The 19,521-nt window shown below is 46.7% G+C and overlaps 1 protein-coding gene across 2 annotated transcripts in view; it reads right to left on the bottom strand.

Annotated features, from left to right (window-relative positions):
* The window catches only part of raptor (regulatory associated protein of MTOR complex 1), a 50,246-nt gene that overhangs the window by 6,560 nt on the left and 24,165 nt on the right, over nucleotides 1-19,521 (bottom strand). For both annotated transcript variants that reach the window (XM_077634276.1, XM_077634277.1), the window contains 7 exons: nucleotides 17,607-17,715; nucleotides 11,818-11,932; nucleotides 7,235-7,356; nucleotides 6,912-7,010; nucleotides 4,381-4,487; nucleotides 2,316-2,443; nucleotides 768-968 (listed from right to left, as the gene is read on the bottom strand). In XM_077634276.1, the coding sequence (XP_077490402.1) occupies nucleotides 768-968; nucleotides 2,316-2,443; nucleotides 4,381-4,487; nucleotides 6,912-7,010; nucleotides 7,235-7,356; nucleotides 11,818-11,932; nucleotides 17,607-17,715 (881 nt within the window). The remainder of the gene's footprint in view (nucleotides 1-767; nucleotides 969-2,315; nucleotides 2,444-4,380; nucleotides 4,488-6,911; nucleotides 7,011-7,234; nucleotides 7,357-11,817; nucleotides 11,933-17,606; nucleotides 17,716-19,521) is intronic.

Below are 19,521 nucleotides of genomic sequence, written 5' to 3'. Positions count from 1 at the left end.
GAGAATGCCCTTCTGAACTCGGTCACAAGGAGTGCAGTTTTGGTGTTGATACTTAACCATCCATAATTTTATGCCTAACAATCCACATAGCGAGCTCTGACAGCAACATGACAAAGTTTCCTGAAGTTTGTGCAGCTGGAAAACTGCGTTACAAGGGCTCTTGAAGTTTTCCTTACTGGTTGTTTATCACGTCAGCTATGAGATCATTGCTTCTACATGTGCCGCTATCAAGTCAGTAGTCGAGCGAGTTCACAGAGCATGTGGACCGGAAAAAATTTCATTTCCTAATACAATTTACCGTTCTTCAAAAAAAATAACGAGCATGGTTGCAAAAATGCAGAAACGTTGATGATGTCCGAGTATTATCAAGGAAGTGAGTGGGCGCACTTACAGCATGTCTAATAGTAAAGAAAAATTGATGCCGTGTGGTCTGTCAAAAGTAGATATAGCAAGTGATGTGTTCCTTGCATTCTAGCCGAGGATACAAACGGTACAACAGTTGCAGTGGTGACAGCTATGCAAATGACAAACGAACAGCCATTAGCTTCGCCAGGCAGCAACACATTTCCTGCGAGCTCAGTATAGTTAGAAAATGCCCACGTGGTACCGCAGCAGCCAGTAATGCTTCCACATGTAGTTTCCAGTGTGGACAGCCTTCGCTACTCAAAGCCAGCCCTTTTCGGCAATTACCATTCACCTTCCATGTGCAGTGAAGTGCACTTGAGAAAAGCACAACCAGAATGAAAACAATGGATTTGAAAGGGTACCATGCGAATGCGTCGAAGGTGGGGTGGACAGCCATGGCAGTCATGTCCACATGCGTGGAAAGGGCATGGGTGGAGCAGCTCTGGCCCAGCTCCCAGAAGCGCACATCGCCTGTCACACAGCCGCTGGTGATGCGCCGCTCCCGCACGTTCAGATGCACGCTCACAATCCAGCTGGTGTGCTCACGCAGGGTCATGATGCGGCTGGGCAGCAGAAAGGGACGCGACCATGTTTACACACACGCTCAGCTGTGTCACATTTATGTAAAGCATCTGACGTAGACTTAAGGTACAGCCAAACTTGTGGGTCACATAGGCCGCACAACTGACTCCTCTGCAACATTAACGGCAGCCAAAAGTGACGACTACTTCTACAAGGCAAAACAAAGGTAATGGCAAAAACAGAACAAAAAACATGATGTGTGAAGCACTTTCTTGGTACAAGCTGCCATTTCTAAACTATTTTTGAAAGCCGTGAGTGGGGAATAGACAATTTTCACTAGTAGTTCCTCACCTAGGTGTAACCATTATGCATCCTAAGTGCTCAAAGAAAGGTTGGCGACTACATGGGATGCCGATGAAGGGAAGGTGAGCGAGCATAGGATCGTGAAGAACTAAATACTGAAGAGCACGCTGTAGACACAAATCTTACTTTGGCCAGCTAAAGGTACACAGAGAGGGTGCCAGTGATGTGCGTTTCGGGTCTTTTTCTTTTTTGTTTTATCTGTGAGGGCTGCTGTTGGGCAGAATGGCTGACTTATACGTGGCACTATATGGTAATAACTAAATGGCAGTCACCATCGTAGTAACTGCTGCTGTTGCCATATGCTGTGAAGATAAACCAAGGAATGCTTAATGAACTGTTTTTCGCTACCGGCAATTCTGCTATAATGAAGTGAAAACAAACTTATTCAAGCCCTAATTTAGTCCATTCCAAGTGCATATACGTTGTAACAAAGACTGCAGTAAACAAAGTTCAGTCAATGGCTGAGATAGGAAGGTCAACCAAACATTGTGCATTGGTACATTAGCTCTGTTGAAACCAGAATCACTGTAATAAGGAAGTTCGTCACAAGCGTAAGCATATACAGTCCTCGCATTGCGTGCGTATTGTTTTGAGAGTTGGCAACAGAAGGCTGTAATTTAATGCAGGTTTGTAAGGCACTGCAGTTAGTGCCTACAAGCATTTTCCCCCACTACACTAAACACTAGTGCATGCTGTACCCCACGCAGGCCTACGAACTTGATGGCCCCCTCGGGTTACCAAATGCGATGGCTCATGAGGTTGTACATTCTTGCACGTGTTGGACTGCACATGTCCTTACTGTCAGCATACAAATCATGTCAACATAGATCGTCAGATAAGCCAGGAAAAAAAAATAAACTGGAGGAAAACAATTGTTGCCAGCAGAGAGTACACATTATAACCGTTCAAACTTTCAGGAATTCCCAGCACATTGCTGGCCCTCACATTCAAAAAGCACAAGCAACACTTTCAGAGAAGTACACCTGAAAGCAAGGTACCAGCATTTGAACGAGATCAGTACGCACCAGTCAGCTGGTGGCAGCCTTCGGTCGTAGACCCTGATGGTTCCATCCCCACAACCAGCCACCAGCAGAGAACCCTCGTGGTCAATGGACAGACTCGTGATGGGGTAGTCGGCACCAGTGGGCATGTCCTGTAATGAACCTACAAGGTCAGTCTGGACTGCACACTGAGAGCAAAGGTCTATAGCGCACAGACTTGCCTCCAAGGAGGTCTGTCTTTAGTAGACAACCCCTCCAGGAGGCGACACAAATGCAGCCAAGAGGCACCCATTTACAGGAGTATCTACTCATAAGGATTTGCCCAAGAGGAGATCGCGCAATACAAGTAGCTGCTCTAGGTGGATCTTTGTAACATCCCGTGAAGACCTCGTTCTGCCTGCTTCTGGTTTCACCCTCCAATTCTTGCGTTGCCTTTCTAGCCAAACAGCATTTGTGTCCACTGTTTACTTTTCACTCAGCTTTAGGCACTGTTGTGTGGAGACTTTTTCTGCCTATCATCACCTTTGATACCCATCGGTAGAATTTCCCTCCACCAGGTTAAGCATGATGAGTGTAGCATGTATCCAATTTTCCCGCTTGGAGTGGCCCCTGGCTTGCACTTCTACTAAGCCTACAATTTGGTAGGAATGAAGATGTATGTCCTTTGCACGGTAGCCCTCTCGTCACTTCTGTAGAACCATGCATCTTGTACTACAACGATCACCAGTAGGGCTCACTGTGGCCCTGCTTTTGCCGATGTGACCTGGCCACTGAATGTGTCATCACATCCGGACGACAAAGAGGAGCAGCACAGTGTGGAATGCACATGCTCCCTAAAACCAGCATTGCACCATATGGCACACCCACGTCTTGTGCGTTCCATCAAGAACGCAGCACTGCCAGCTTGGCACATCAGGATAGCCACTGGACAGATTTCAGGTGCCCAAGCACCAGACTTAGATTTGAGGCTCATTTTCTAAGATTATTTCTCATCTGAACAGAGGACTGTCGGAGAGGAACATTCGCTCGAGAGGTCACATGTTCTTGGAGCCAGTTCGCCCCCCCCCTCCCTTTAATAACAATGATGGTGTCTTTATACTGTCCAAAGTTTAGCACACAATGCACAGGCATACAACTGAACCTAAATATCACTGGCTGGATTATGATACTTAATAGTGTGCTCTCCCCCCGTCTAATAACAATGATAGCGTCTTTATACTGTCCAAAAGTTTGGCACACAAAACACAGGCATACAATTGAACCTAAATATCACTGACTGGACAATTATGATACTTAATAGTGTGCTCTCCCCCCGTCTAATAACAATGATAGCGTCTTTATACTGTCCAAAAGTTTGGCACACAAAACACAGGCATACATTTGTACCTAAATATCACTGACTGGACAATTATGATACTTAATAGTGTGCTCTCCCCCCGTCTAATAACAATGATAGTGTCTTTATACTGTCCAAAGTTTGGCACACAATGCACAGGCATACAAGTGAACCTAAATAAATATCACTGAATACAAAAAACACTGACTGGACAATTATGATACTTAACAGTGCAAAATTTGAGTGCAGCTGTTATGGTATTTGAATGACAGATCATCGCACACATAACAGCACTGGCACTTGACCTCTGGGGTGGGGAGAGCGTTTTGCAAGAGCCACCACAGATGGAGAATGCCACACGCACCGCTCTCACTGAACACTTCTCCTTCACTTTCCTGTTTGCGCTCTCTTCACTCCCACCATATTTTCATCCACCATTTCGCTCCTCATTCACTCTGCTGGTTATGCTGAGGCTGACGCCGCCACTCATTCCGGGAATGAGCACTTGAGAGCTGTGCTCTAAAACAAGTTCACTGTGTCTACACACTGGTAACAGACTGGCCTGCACAGTATCGCTCAGTCTGCAAGGCAACCGGCTTGGTCAAACCACACTGCACGGCGCTGCCGGGGTATTATGAGGCACACAGACACCCACCAGCACTTTCTTTTCCTGGTTGGTGTCCCCACACACGGATCACCTTTCAAGCCACACTGCACGGCTACCGGGGTATTATGAGGCACACAGACACCCACCAGCACTTTCTTTTCCTGGTTGGTGTCCCACACACGGATCACCTTGACATCGCCGGATGTGATGAGTGTAGTGGTCTCCTGATCCCAGTCCAGCACCATGCCAGACCCTGGAAGCATCAGTCACAGACATATAGAATACCACTACTGCACAGCTGTGTGAAGTTAATGTCAGCTATGCAAAGACCCTGCAACAGATCAGTGTGCCACGATTACTAGCAGACCTTGCAAAAGATGAAAAAAAATATACACACTGCAATTAGAGAAAACAAGTGTACTGGCTCGAGACAAAGATTTAAGAAGCAGAGCACTAGCGGAGGCATGTTTTATCGGCAGCACACGAGAAACTTGCGTAAGTTCATCACCACTAGCGTTGACCCCTTATGAGACTAGGTTTATAAGAAGGCAGCTAGCAACATGAGTAAAACGAAGAAAAGAAAAAAAAAGAAGTGACATGCATGCACATTTTCAGTGCTGGTGCCGGCATTCCATTTCCCACATAAAAATTCCATTTTGTCTTCTTTCAGCACGTCTGAGTTACCAAGAAGTACTATTGCACAAGAGTTGTGGCCCGGGCTTGTTGGTTTGGTTGCATGGATAGGAGATGCAGAGTGAAATGACGAGAACGAAGAAAAATGCAAACAGGACTGGTGCCAGTCCCACCGAAGAGTGCTCTCAAAGAGGCACCCTCCAGTAGGTGCACCTTCCGCGCACCTGCCAAATTCTACAGACCATGGCAACACAAAGGTCCAGAGTAAGCTCAGTATAACAGCTCTTGCCATAAAACACCTCTGATCAAGAATATCAAAAATTCTGACTCAGCAGCAGGCTCCATCATAAATGCACACAGAGCATTATACTACTGCCCTGTGCACATAGGTGCTGTGTCTGTACTTGTCCGCTTGCTCACTACTGCAGAGGCAGAGTGTGGTAACACAATTTTTGAAATTAAGCCACACGGAATAAAATAAAAGGTTGCTTTAAAATTTTTGAAGCATTTATAAAATATCTTTCTGTAGGTTTCATTCATAGTTTGCATGCGACTGTTTTACCAAGCACAAAAGTAGCATATGCCAACCGGGATTGAGAGGCTCAGTCATGTTTGGGCTCAAGCGCGATCAGGCCTGATGGCAACTGAATTGGCTACTTGGCAACAGTGGATCCACACCTAGTTAGACCCCGACCGTCTTGACCATGGTGAATGCCCATGTGATGGCACAACAAGTGTGTTTACTGCAACTTCCTCCATCTACCGAGAAACATCTTATTACGACCGACCAACATGACAAGTTTGATGCGGTTGAATGCTACCAATCCATTGGCGCACACACCATGCTCAAAAGCAGCCCACTTCACTAAAGAAAGCAGTCATAGTGAACAACAGTGTGCTCACCATCCTTTTTTGGCAGGGCATATTGTCACATACTTGAATAAAAAGGTAGTGCAAAAAGACCCTTCTGTGGTCGTCCTTTTTGCGCTACCTTTTTATTCAAGTATGTGTCACCAATTAGCCCAGCAACAAATTTTACTGAACCATACTGTCACAGGTAAGGTGACATTTTCAATCTATACAGACAACCCGGTCATCCTTGAGAAGAGTGTCAAGGCACCTCAGCAGAACGGATGCACTGGTTTAAGCAGCACCTCTTAGGTTCACTGTGCTCCTCAAACTTTTTGCTTTGAAGGGAATGGAAAGACAGTATTACTACGACTCCCCTGAGGCCACAGTGCTCCACCACAAAAGTGCTGCTGGGGTGGGTGTAAAAACCACCTTAAAGGGCCACCAACATGGAGCGTTTTTCTTGCGGAAAGCTGGCGTCCGGCAGCCAGGCGGCCATTCGCCGCTGATCAAGCCAGGCTAGATATGTCCGCCCGGAGGTCAGCCGCTAGCCGGAAGCAGCCAACATGGGCTATCAGCGCAGACCAATCAGGGCACGACCGCGTCTGACTGCCGCCCGCTTCTACAACATGGCCGCGCCTGCTGAAGCGGCCTTTTGCTTCATCACGACCTCATCGCTGCCGCTACACTGTGCCTCATGTTTACGACAAACAAAAGTCGCACGAAGCTTTCGCTTTGTCTGAAGATTCCCACACCACAAAATTTTAGCGACGAACCACGCCAGATTTTCAGAATTCTGTATTTTCAAAGCTGCTAGGCTTAGCCACTATGCGCCGTTGACGTCAGGAAGCGCGGGAGGTTCAAACAGGTTAACTATTTTGGTTCAGTAAGAGGTCACAAAGAATAATTCGTCCTCTTTGTCGTCATGAGATCAATAATAGCTTAATTGTAAATGCAAAGCTGTTCTTTTCAGCATTTTACTAAGCATACAGAATCACGCCGTTTCAAGCAATAGTGAAATCCTGGCGGCAGCGGTCTGGCGGCAGCTGCCCGTTTTCCACCGCTTGTGGTGCTGAGCGGCGGCGGTGCATCAGCGTTCCTCTGCACCGCTCAAAATCCGCAGCGCAAGTTCACTCCATGTGGGTCGCCCTTAAGACCCCCCAGCATCGGAGGCGAAAGGGAGTCTTGCGGTTACCTCTTGCTGTCATCGGCACATCCCCGAGGGCCTGAAAGGCAGTCACCAGCTCCCGGCTGGATGCGCTGTAGTTTCGCCAGACCCGGACTGCTCCATCATCTGTCAGTGCAAAACATGCCATGCTGTCAACAACAGCACACTGGAATTAGACAAGCTGCACCTAAAGGTTATTCACTAGTGAAACCCAAACTGAGTCATTACATCACGTGCAAAGCACAAGGATGGAAACATAAAACGCATAATTGACACGCAGAGCTGAGGATACCAGAAATCGAAGCTCACAGTTAACACATGACAAGCAGATAAAAGTTTCAGATGCATACCCGACCCCAGCAGCAGAAGCGGGATATCGTGTGCGTTGAGATACGTCAGGGCTGTGATTCGCGTCTGTGCGGGGTTCTCGTTCACTTGAGAGCTCTGCAGGTTTCCATGGTCATCCCAAAGGCTGCGCAAAGCAATCCTCACATCATCGAGTGAAACACGCATGCTGGGATGAAAGTTGAGGCTGCTGCTACAGATCAATCAATGGCTGTCCCCCTGATGGTCATCGCACCACTGAGAGGCAGAGCCCATGCAGCGAATAACTGATAAACTTCGTCCTCTCGTCCTTTTAAGAGGGAAGCACTTCGCATGTGTCTCGGCCTTCCAAAATTTGTGGCTATCAATGTGCTGTACCTTGAAGCCCGCATTCCGTCTCTCTTATCACGACTTCAATTTTTAACTGTGCAAACTTACCTCAGGATCTATGAATCCCATTTCCACAGTTCCCAAAGCATTTTCTGTTCTCAGCCGACCTCCTTTTTTGGTGTCGCCTGGTCTCGTTTCAATTCCCCTCAGGTAGTGTTTGTGCAAAGATTACTTCAGCCTTTAGATGTAAACATTTATGATATCCTTCCTGCGCTTCGCAATGGGCCCGCTATCCACATTGTTTTCGACGACATATTCCCAAAAAATGCAAAACTTTTGCCACCGAGTATTCTAAATGGTCTTCTAGAAGATCATCTGAGGACCCTACCTACAGATATAGCAATAGCCACTGATGCATCGCAATGCAATGAAAAAGCAGGTGTGGGAATATTTTGCTCGCATTTAGACTGGTCCTTTTCTCTGCGCCTTCCAGATTTCACCCCTATTTTTCAAGCAGAGTTTCTAGCAGTTGTACTTGCTCTACGCAAGCTAGACCCCTCTATTACAGCAGTTGCAGTAATTACTGATTCTTTATCTTTGTGTTCGTCCCTCGCTGCACATGTTGACGGTCCCATTTTATCAACTTTCTTATCCCTACTTCCTCCGCATTTGAGCCTTGTTCATTTAGTATGGGTTCCCAGTCACAGCAGTGTGACAGTAAATGAGATTGCTGATAATCTCGCAAAGGCTTCCCTCAGCGGCCCCGTGTTGCCAATCATCCCGGCTACAGCCTATATTACAGCATCTAGATTTCGGCGACGTGCGTTTTTAAGCACGCAAGACACATCACTTTTAACATCGGCGGATTATGAGCACCTTAAATACTATTGGAGCAGGAAAATTTGTTGCTCTCGGCAGCTTGAAGTATCACTGACGAGGCTGTGCTGCCGCATCCCCCCTCTAAATTTCTATTTACACAAGTCGGGTTTGGTGCTCTCTCCCCTTTGTGCATTTTGCCGTGAGCCTGAATCTATTGAACATTTTTGGCTGTATTGTTGCCGATTCAACTCTCTGAGAAAAAGGTTGCTGGAGGAGCCCTTGCAGCATCTTGGCCTTAGTTTGAGCAGCCCGCTCTTGCTATCATTTGGCGCCACCACATTTGGGTTCAGCCACAGATCTGTTTGTACCGCTGTTCTAAATTTCCTGATAGAATCTCACCGACTGCCTTGCTAAGTGTTCCAACCTTTTCTTTTCTATCAATTATTACATTTTGACTAAATCATTAATATTTAATCCCTCTATTATTATTCTTGGCCGATCCCCCAGTGTGGGTATGTGCCATCTTTTGTTAGGCTAACAACAACAACTGATTTCTGCCAGTTGCACGCTGTCTCTCACTGGCCCTTTGAAGCATCTACAAAACGCCATGGCGGCTATCAGTGCACTGAAACTGTCTTGTGTGCTAGAATTTCTACAAGCACTAGTCTGGTCTAAATTACCTCTCTTGCACCTTGAAAAGCTCAGAGAATGAATGCGATGGGCATGTCGCCACAAGTTAAAATAAATGCATTACAGGAGTGTCAGTTCAAAGCACCCATCCATTTCAGTTCGAAGCTAGTTCAAATCTGCAATACTCCAAAACATATGGAAACTCTTATTCTAATGGCAACACAAGCCGGAAAACAAAGGACAGGCAAAATTCAAGCAAACAAAGCGCACTCTACTGGAGAAGAATCAGTTGCAAAAACTGGAGGAGACACTTAAGCTCTACCTTAATGGTATGACGCAAATAAATAGCATTAATGGGTTAATGCCCATATAAGCGAAATCGTTCATTCCCAACTCTACATTCACAAATCACTCTGAAGTCCTCGTACCACTCCTGGCACAGCGGTATCGTGATACACCACTGCCCTGCAATGGTAGATGCTGCCATCGGTGGGACTTGTGAAACCCAGGCTGCTCTTCCTGAGCAACCTCTCACAACCAGTCTGGTTTTTCACTCAACGCTGCTACTGCTGCTGCTGCTGCTGACAATGCCGAATTTTCAGCAAAACAGGAGCCTTAACGGTATCGTGTTAAAATGCAACAGCAGTAGAGCTCCAGAGCAAAAAGGACCTTTTTAGCATAGTTTGTGGGGACCTGTTCCGCAGTCACCTTTACAGGCTTTCCCGCGATGCACCCTGCACAACAGCACCGCCTCAAGAGAGGGGCGCATTCCCTGGTTAGTTACCATAACTAGCAAGGGAGGGCACCACAGAGGCTGCTCGCGCACGCGCGCGGGACGTAGCTGACAGCATCACTCTCTTCGGCTGGGATCGTCGGCGCGAGCGGACATGTCACTCGTGGCTCCGCTCTTCGCCAGCGGGGCGAGGAAGTGGCGGGGAGACTCGCTCCCGTATCTCGTCCCATCCGGCCTCGGAGTATCCCTTGCCCTAGCGTGGGCGAACATGCGCTCGTAACTTCGCTGGTGAGTCGGACGACCTCGATTCATTAGTGTACCTTGTTGCTAGCTGGCGTTATTGTTGCTGTAGCAATAAATGCCTGTTTGTGTCGGCCAATGTATCGTTCCTTTGTTCCCTAGAGCAAGAACCGCAGCGGTCGGCGTACGCGATCACGGGGTGGGGTCTGGAAGTTTTTAACTGTGTCAGCCGAGATAAGCGGGGAGAACGTATTTATCTCCCCAGTTAAAGCCCCACAAGTTAAAAATTTACCCTGGTGCATGCATATTTCCGCCACCTGCTGATGTGAGGTGACCATCTAAGACGTTACCTACCAAAATTTTTTAGGTATTAAGAATGCCAACAATCCCCGAAACCGAAGAAAATATAGGTAATATTTCTGTCTTTTTGTTTTTATCTTTTTGTCTGTGGTATTAATCAATGGGAGCTTTTTCCATCCTTTACTACACTTATTTCATCATCCGCTGTACGAAGTACCCAGTTTTATTTGAACTGCTTTCGCTTAAGCGGAGATTGCGAAAATTTCGATTTTGCAAAAATGGCATATTCGGGATCAATACACTCTAAAGTTCCTGCCTAAAAAGCTTCAAGGTCTAAATTCTACGTCCAACTACTAAAATAGCTAGATATTTTGTGCTTACAAAGACCAGAAATGGTGATTTCAGAGCAAAATGTGGAGAGACTTCATGCCCGTCGCTTCCCATGGCCACGTTCCCAATGGCTGCCCTCTTGGTTATGTTTGAAAGCTAGGCCCCTTTCCAGGAACACTTCCTGGTATTGCTTACTGTGAAAAATTTTTGGGATGTATGCATTCTTCTGTTGTTTGAGGCCTATACAGCGACCTCCGAATGGCTGGTATGCGCACTTTAACTGCGATTTTCTCAGCTTTGTGTTTTTTGCCAACATGGCTAGCTTAACGGAAGTTTTTATTATGTTTTTATGGTGAAATTTAAATTATTCTTATACCATTGAATTCAGAAAGAACTAATTTGTGGAGCTATGCTGTTTTTGTTTGGCTGAGTCAAACAAGTCAAATTCTGTGAACCATTATATGACCTAACTGCACTTTACAATTATGGTGATGGACAAAATTTTACATTTTTATATGATGATGTACTTCAACAACAATATAATTAGCATAGCTCCAGATGACAGGCCTTTGGCAACAGCCTCATTTCAATGGAAACCAAAAAATATAGAGAGAAAGTGTCCCACGTCATAGTTATTTTCCTATAATATGGGAACTAATAGAGATATGCTGAAACTAATGATACTTTTGAAAACAGGAAGAAGCACGTATACACATTTAATTCATTACGATATGTTTAATAATAAAAAGTTCATTTCAAGACCTGTGTCTCCTCCTAAAGTCTAATAGCACTGAATAACATCTCTTTCCCAAAACGCATCTGTTTGGGGAAAAGTTTTTTTTTTTTCCATGAAACTTGACCAAGTGGCCCTCGTGCTTAGTGAACGTGTGCACAACTGCTCTTCTACCACGAGTGGCTGCTAAGGTGGCAAAACACAGGGGCACCAAAGGCAAACAGACAGATAAACGAGCACCTTAGCCATACTCTGCCTCTGAAAAAAAATAAAACATTCCCAAATCTGCTGCACACCCAGGTGAGATAAGGTTCTCTCGATCGGATGGTGCGAATGCACTTGCTGCAGACAATGCAAAACATGCAGCCCAGGGCTTCCACCCCAAACAGCTGAGCGCACAAGTAGAGCGTCAATCATGCGTCAGCACTCGCATACACGGTGCACATCAGAGGCAAGGCCCCACAGAGGAGTATCAAAACACGGGGAGGCCCCACCTGTAGGAGTCCCTGTTGGCGACACAGAGCTCGGCCTCGTATGGGTGGAAGGCCAGGCAGGTGGGAACACTGGGGCACCGGCTGTAGAACACCTGCTCATCCAGGCGCACTCCCGCTGCACCATAGAAATAACAGCCCCACCAGTGTTGCCACCATCATTGTGCCCCCCCACTAGCTGGGGCTTGCAACCCCTCTGGTGGCCCCACCCCATTTGCTTTTAGACACAGGCCTTGGTTTTTCTCCCCAAGGCCCAATCACACAACACAGAGGACAAAAAATTGACACCGAATACTCCACTGGTCAGCTGCTTCAACTTCCAGGCAGATGCGAGAGATGAAGCTGCATTCTTCTTGATTCCGGCACTGAAGGAGCGGTTGCATCTTGTGGGCAGTAAGGATAGCCACTTAGAGCATCAAATGATACCTGTCCGAGTAAACCGACACTGTGGTTCTCCTGGCCATCGAGCCCAGGTGGTGCTCAGCAGAAAGGCTGCCCTGACAGCCAAGCTGCAGCCAGCTTCGCAGCTGGTGAGAAGCGGCTGACGAGATGAGCTTCAGGTAAATACAGAAATGGGCTGCCATCCTGTAGGCACGCACAGCGGGACACCAACAAGTGCATTCAGAAAATTCCTACTGGCAAGTAAGCAGCATTCACAGCCGTGCTAAGCACTCCACTGACATTGGTAGCAAAGGGGCGAAAGACATGCCGGTACATCACACCATGTCACTAAGCAGATCCAAAACGATTGGAGGGAACACTTAAGCTCCACCTTAAGGGTATGATGCAATAGCGTTAATGGGTAAATGCCGATATACGTAGAATTGGCCGTTCTCGACGTTATATCTAGAGATCCCTGGGAGTCCTCGTACTACTTCTGGTGCAGTGGTGCAGCGGTTAAGCAATATGACACTGTCCTGCGATAACAAGTGCTGCTGCCAGTGGGGCTTGTGAGACCAACATTGTTCTTCTCGAGCAACCTCTCATGACCAATCATTAACTTAACTGCCACCTGCCACGGAGGTCAGTTTGCCCACGATGCGGGTGGGCAGGTTGTGATGATGCCACAAGGTCACGTGACCTACACTCTAAACAGAAAGGAGTAAAAAGGGAGTAAGTTGTCCTCTAGCATACATCCTTTTACAAAAGGACACCTTACTCCCATATCAGTGTATTCGTGTTTATAGGTGGCCCACCTAGGCAGGTGGCTTCTCCGGGGATTTGCGCTCACAATGCCGCCGCTAACACCAGATTTTCTGCAGAATGGGAGCCTTAACGCTGCTGCATTGAGGGGACACGCGGGTCTTGAAATGATAAAAAAATTCGAAAATTTCGATTTTGCAAAAATGGCATATTCGGGATCTATACACTCTAAAGCACCTACCTAAAAAGTTTCAAGGCCCAATTCAACCTCCAATTAGTAAAAAATTATATACAATCGAACCCACTTATAACGATACCGGTTTTAACAATATATCGGTTACAACAATGAAAAGCTGCTGCACCGTCCACTTCTGTATGTTTTCTACGGCAAAATAACCCGCTTACTACAATGGCCCTACGCCGCATTATTGGTTATAACAATGAATTCTGGCTCCTGAGTGCTTGTGCCAAAAGGTAGTGGAATGTGATATCCTTGAAAAGAAAAAAAAGAAAGTAATTCCAGCCGCTGCACCCTTCCCGCCGCGTGCACATACAGTAGAACCTGTTTTCTGGCCTTCTCCCCATTGCCAGCCTCGCGCGCCTCTCTCCCGCTGCCTTTCATCCCCTCCGAACACAAATGGGCTGCGCTCATAGCTCTACGCCGCGCCACTCTCTGAAACATGAATGGACCTCGCCAACGCACCGACAGCGCTGATCTGCTCGCTCGCCCCTCATTCTGCACAGTTCTGCCAACGGATTTGGTTGTTTGTGTTAGTTGACTGCGTCGAAGTCGTTCCTGGCCACGTGGTTTCTCCGTCTCGTTTGAATTGCCGCCAAAACGGAAGATGGCTGATCCGCCCTCTAATTATCGGACGAAGTTGCCGGTGAAAAGAAAGCGCACGGCTATAGATTTGGAGACGAAGTGCAGTATCGTGAGGGACTACAAAGACGGTAAGAAAGTGTGTGACTTGGTTAAAAAGTACGCACTATCGCAACCAACGGTGTTGACGGTCATCCGCTCCGCTGAGAAAGAAAAATGCTCGCTTGACAGTGGGCACAAACGCGTTCAACTAGGTGGTTTCTTGGTGCCCGTGGCCAGAATTTGCCTATCACCGGGCCAATTCTGGCCACAAAGGCGAAGCTGTTTGCCCTGCTGATTAACAATGTGGACTTTCTGCCAGGTGGCGGCTGGATACAGCGCTTCAAACAGAGGCACAGCATTGTCTACAAAGCCATCACCGGCGAGGGAGCTTCGCTTGACGAGGAGGTGAAGGAGAAGTGGCTGCAGGAAACGCTGCCCCGCACCCTCGACAACTACGCTGACGGCGACGTATACAATGGTGACGAAACCGGGCTGTTTTTCCAGATACTGCCCTCCAAGACGCATGCACTGAAAGGAGACACGTGCAAGGGTGGCAAAAACAGCAAGCTGCGCCTGTGTTTCTGTGCGCCAACATGGACGGGAGCAACAAGCGCCCCACATTTGTCACTGGGAAATCAAAAAATCCCCGCTGCTTCAGTGGTGCTGGCAGGATACAAGTACGCTACCGTAACAATAGCAAGGCATGGATGATGCAAGAACTTTTTCGCGAGTGGCTCTTGGAGTTTGATCAGCGCATCGAGTGGTCGAAGAGAAGGTGGCGCTTGTCCTGGATAATTGCAGTGCCCACCACTTCATGCCCAAGCTCTCAAACATGGAAGTTTTTTTCCTGCCTCTGAACACGATGACAGGCTTGCAGCGTATGGACGTCGGCGTGACCGCCAATTTTAAGGTGATGTATCATCGCCGCGTCCTGAGCAAGTTAGTCTTGTTGATGGACATGGCCGCGCGGACAAGAAGCAGGCAGCAACCAGACTTGAAAATCAATCTGCTGATGGCCGTGCAGTTTGTATTTGGTGCGTGGTCCGAAGCTGGCGTTTCTACGGAGCGGAACTGCTTTAGGAAAGCGTGCTTTGTCCGAGGCAGGAGTGACTTAGACGAAGCCTGCGAAGTTCCCACCGACGAAGTGATGCCAGAACTTTGGTCCGCAGTCGATGAGGATGCTTCACGACTCGAAGAGTTTCTGCAAGCGGACGACACACTAGTAACATCAGAACTTCTCATCGATGAGGCGATCATCGCGAACGTGCTTGAATCGGACAGTGACGATGACAATGACGGCGATGACGGCAGCGATGACGCGGTAGGGCAGGCTGCCTCAACGTTGTCCTCACAGGAGGCCCTGCAGTTGATTCAGTTCCTCCGAGGCTTCGTTTGTGCGAGGGACCTTCCGCTGCACTACGTGGAGTACCTGGATGCCATGGAGAAAGATGTCGGAAAGCTTTGCGTGAGGCAAGCAAGGCTGACGGACATGGGGTTTTCTCATGCAAGCCAGTGAGAAGTACGTGACGAGATGCTTGTGGCGATTTCACCCCAGTGTTTCTTTGGGATTTCTCAAGCTGAGAGGCGGCCGCGGCAACCTTCTCGTATTTTTTACAAGGCCTGTTTCGGGGCCACCAAAACGATGCCTCGGCGAAGCTCGCATGTCACTTGCCGTACGTGACCCCTCTTTGCAGCTGTTATGCTTTTTTTTCGTGCAACCCGTTTATAACAATTATCGGTTATAGCAATGGAATTTTCGTGGCACTTGAATATTGTTATAAGTGGACTCGGCTGTATTTCACGCCTACGAAGAGCGGGAACAGTTATTTTGGAGCGAAATGCGGCATTCGTGCCTCTCGCTTCCCACGACCGCGTCCCCGATGGCCGTCATTTGGGTTCTGTTTGAAAACTGGGCCCCATCCTCCACATCCTGGTATCTCACTCACTGCTGTAAAATATTTTTGGAACGCCCGCATTCCGCTGTTTTTTCAGACCTCTACAACGACCTCCGAATGGCTGGCACACACACTTCAAATGCGATTTTCTCAGCTTCGTGTTTTTTGCCAACATGACTAGCCTCAGTGAAGGTTTTATTATGTTTTTATGGTTCAATTTCAATTGATCTTATAACGTTGAATTCAGAAAGAACTAAACTGTAGAGTTATGCTATTTTTTTGTCTTAGTGAAAATTACAAATTTTGTGAACCATAATGTCACCTAACTATATTTCATAATTATGTACAGTGCTTAGAAAATAACTGAACATTTTTATATAACGATAAATATAAATAACAATATGAATAGCATAGCTCTGTATGGTAGGCCTTGGGCTACAGCTTCATTCCGTCGAAGCCAAAAAACATTGAAGGAAAGTGTCTTAGTTACCTGTAAGAAATTACCTAACTAGGCGCGAGTTATTTTTTCATAACATGGGAACTAATTGAGATACACTGAAACTAATTATATTTTTGAAAACAGGAAGACGAAACACATATACAAATCTAATTTCATTACGATATCTTTTATAATAAAAATTTCCATTTCAAGACCCACGTCTCCCGTTAAAAACATGTGAGCAGCAGCACACTATAAAGTACCACATTTTTAGACCCCCTAATTTCCAGAACCAAAGAAAGTAAAAAACTGGAAGGTGATCATGCAATGTAATGCAACAAATCTGAGTCAGCAGTAGATTTTACACTGCGCTTTTACACTGAGTGCTCTCCCATTGCATTTTGGAATTTGATTTCACTGTCACTTTCCGTTTTGCTGATGCATGATCTTCTAGAGGGTAAGAGTGGGTGGACGGTGGTGGTGGGAGGGTGGTCGGCAAGATTTGGGAGGCCACACAGACGACAGCTGCTTTAGAGATTGCTTCTGACCGCTGACAGTGGCGGCCCGTATCACCAGGCTGCCTAGTGACAAAGAGGTGACTCTCACTGAAAATGCAGCTTTATAGGCCCCAGGAAATACACGCATTGTCACCACTGGCCATTTTCACTAGCGAACTACTACGAAGCCAAGGCAGCAATTTGTGCATAGATCCCTGAGGCTAGCACCATGCATGTCCAGCACTAATCACGGAGTCCTTTTTTGGTCTCAACTTTGCTAGTTTCGAGTCTAGTGAGGGGGGGAAATAAAATACAATTAACACACCCAGAAAGAGCCGCAGAATCTATTTATATTGCGAGTAAAAATTGTAAGGTGCCTCCCTCAGTGTCCCTTTAACATATGCACTGAGTGCAGAGCCAGCACAAAGGGGCATCGTGCTTATCGCCGTGTCAGCCTTATCTCAAAATTTTTTCCGCAGCTCTCCTGAAAGAGCAGGCATGTGAAAATTTTGAACAGTGGCAACAGGCGCAGAATTTTGCGAAGGGTCGAAGGTGGCCGGAAGGCAAGATGGTCTGCAGTAGCATTATCCATGTTGCATGTTCCCTTTGTGCTAAACTTTATCGTGCACCAACCATGAATGAGAAGCCATTTGCATAAAACACTGGAGTGAAGAAACCTAAAAAAAGAAAAGGCACGCCACATTTTTCTACTTCTCTTCAGGTGCGTATCCTAATTTTACACGAATAGTCACGGCCAACAAAATCCTGCTCCACACCGTTCGAAGTAGCAAGCCCACACCATCCGAAAAGAGCCTTTCGCAAGACTTTACAGGTTTCAACATCGTAGAAGGGCATAGTGTCTTGCCTGAACTCAGCCTGCAGCAAAGCAGAAACTTTTTGGCCACACAGTGCCAGTCAGGGCAGCTGCAGTGGGTATGAGAAACAAGACATCTCACCGGTTTTCCGGCGTTCCGCCTGCGCAGCTGCCCGTATCCGTGAGTTCCGCAGAAACCGCCATTCCCTCTCCTGGTACTCCTTGCTTTCAGGGTCACACGCCTCTGGGACCTTCATTTTTTTTTACGAGAAACAGAAAAAACTTAAAAAGTGCCCCAGCGTCCACATGAAATTGGCTCTAAACAACCATCGCACGCCCTGCACTGCTGTGGCTCCCCGAGTGATGCACTCAATCAGTGCCCTCTTGGGTAACACTAACACTGCTTGAAAGCATGCAACTCCACGTGAAGAAGTTGAGTATGACTCTACCGTTACGAGTGAAGGTAGCAAAAATACAATCCAAAAGTATACGTCACCTTGACCAGCCAACTGCACTTACACCTTTGTTTTAACGAAAAAGCTGTGCCAGCAAAACTAATGTTAAGAGTAGAGAATGCAGTCATCTATGCAGAGGCATACTTTCACTGGTGTGTCTCTGGTTACTTGAATCATGTCATAACATTTATGATCAATAAGAGTGGCCCTCATACTACTGAGCCCTGTGGCACCCCTGACAGAACCTGAACTTCTGAAGAGTTTTTATGATTTAAAGCAACAGATTAAAAGCTTAACTGCGAGTAATCCGATATGCAGTCAATTACTTGATTACCAGGAAATATTGCAGCAAGTTTTAGGAGCAGTTTTTTGCCAGATTACCGTGCTGAATGATTTCGAGCAGTTGATGAAGACTGCATCTAGCTAACCATGATTATTTAGTGTTATAGCTATGTCATGCGGGAATTCTAATAGCTTGGTTATCATGGAACCTCTTCCTCGAAAATCATGCTGCTGCTGTGATAGAAAGGTGTTTACCAATAAATATCGACTGATGTATTCTTATGAATGATGTGCTCGAGAAGTTTGCAGCAAGTGAACAGCATTGAAAAAGGTATGTAGATAGCGATCAGCTGTTCGTTATCAGCTCTGAAGACTGGAACGACGTTAGCGTGTTTGCAAACCTCCAGAATGGTCGATGTGTTGAAAGCTTTACTGAATATTACTGTCAGGTAATGGGCACTCCATTCAGAGTACCGCTTTAAGAATATGCTTGGCACTCTGTCTGAACCAGAACTTTTAGCCGTGTTAATTGTTAGCAATACCTTATGAACTTCAGCAATAAATAAGGGCAGGAAGCCCTGGCGAGGAGTCACTGACACAAAAAGAATAAGGGTTAACGCCGTCACCGTGACAAAACACGGACTGAAAATAACCTTTGAATGCTTCCGAAATAATCCTCTTTTCCTGCTGGACAAACCTCAAGGTAGCCGTAGAGTCAAAGATTGGACTTTTAAAAACTAACTACAGAAATTGGACAGAATTGTTCTTTGAACTTCTTGGTAATGTGTCACATTCATTCTGCATGTGTTGCTGTACGCTGTTGCATGCAGTGCAGTGCACCCTGCACACTGCATACCTTGCACCCAGCTAGTCACCAAACACCACCATAGCTGACGAGGTGCAAACTGATTTGTGCGCCTGGCGCCCTCACCAATCTGACGTGTCACTTTGAGAGTCGTGTAATTGTAACAAGTTAACATTGTCTGTAGGTTCCCCATTCCAATCAGGTAGCTTGAAAGCTAGCTGCTCTATCAACCGTCACCCGTATCAAATTCTAACAACTCTCTTTCTTCTGTTAAAGCGGTGAAGTGGAGTGGGTAAAAGTGACACTCCATTTGCCCGTGTGACAAAAATTCTGAACCTATTTCTCCTCTCTTAAGATTGCTGCGCACCATACAACCATTAGGGCATCCACATGCTCTGCCACTACGAGTGGGTGAAACCAGGCACTGTTAGATTAGACACAAGCCAGTTTTTCTTGTCAGACAAGCATCTCAAAAGTAACTATGTTAGCTGGCACACCCGTATATGGGAACAGGC

This window comes from Amblyomma americanum, chromosome 8, assembly GCF_052857255.1.
Source record: "Amblyomma americanum isolate KBUSLIRL-KWMA chromosome 8, ASM5285725v1, whole genome shotgun sequence".
NCBI lineage: Eukaryota > Metazoa > Arthropoda > Arachnida > Ixodida > Ixodidae > Amblyomma > Amblyomma americanum.
Note: the sequence above shows the minus strand (reverse complement) of the source record. Positions and strands in the feature narration are given on the sequence as shown.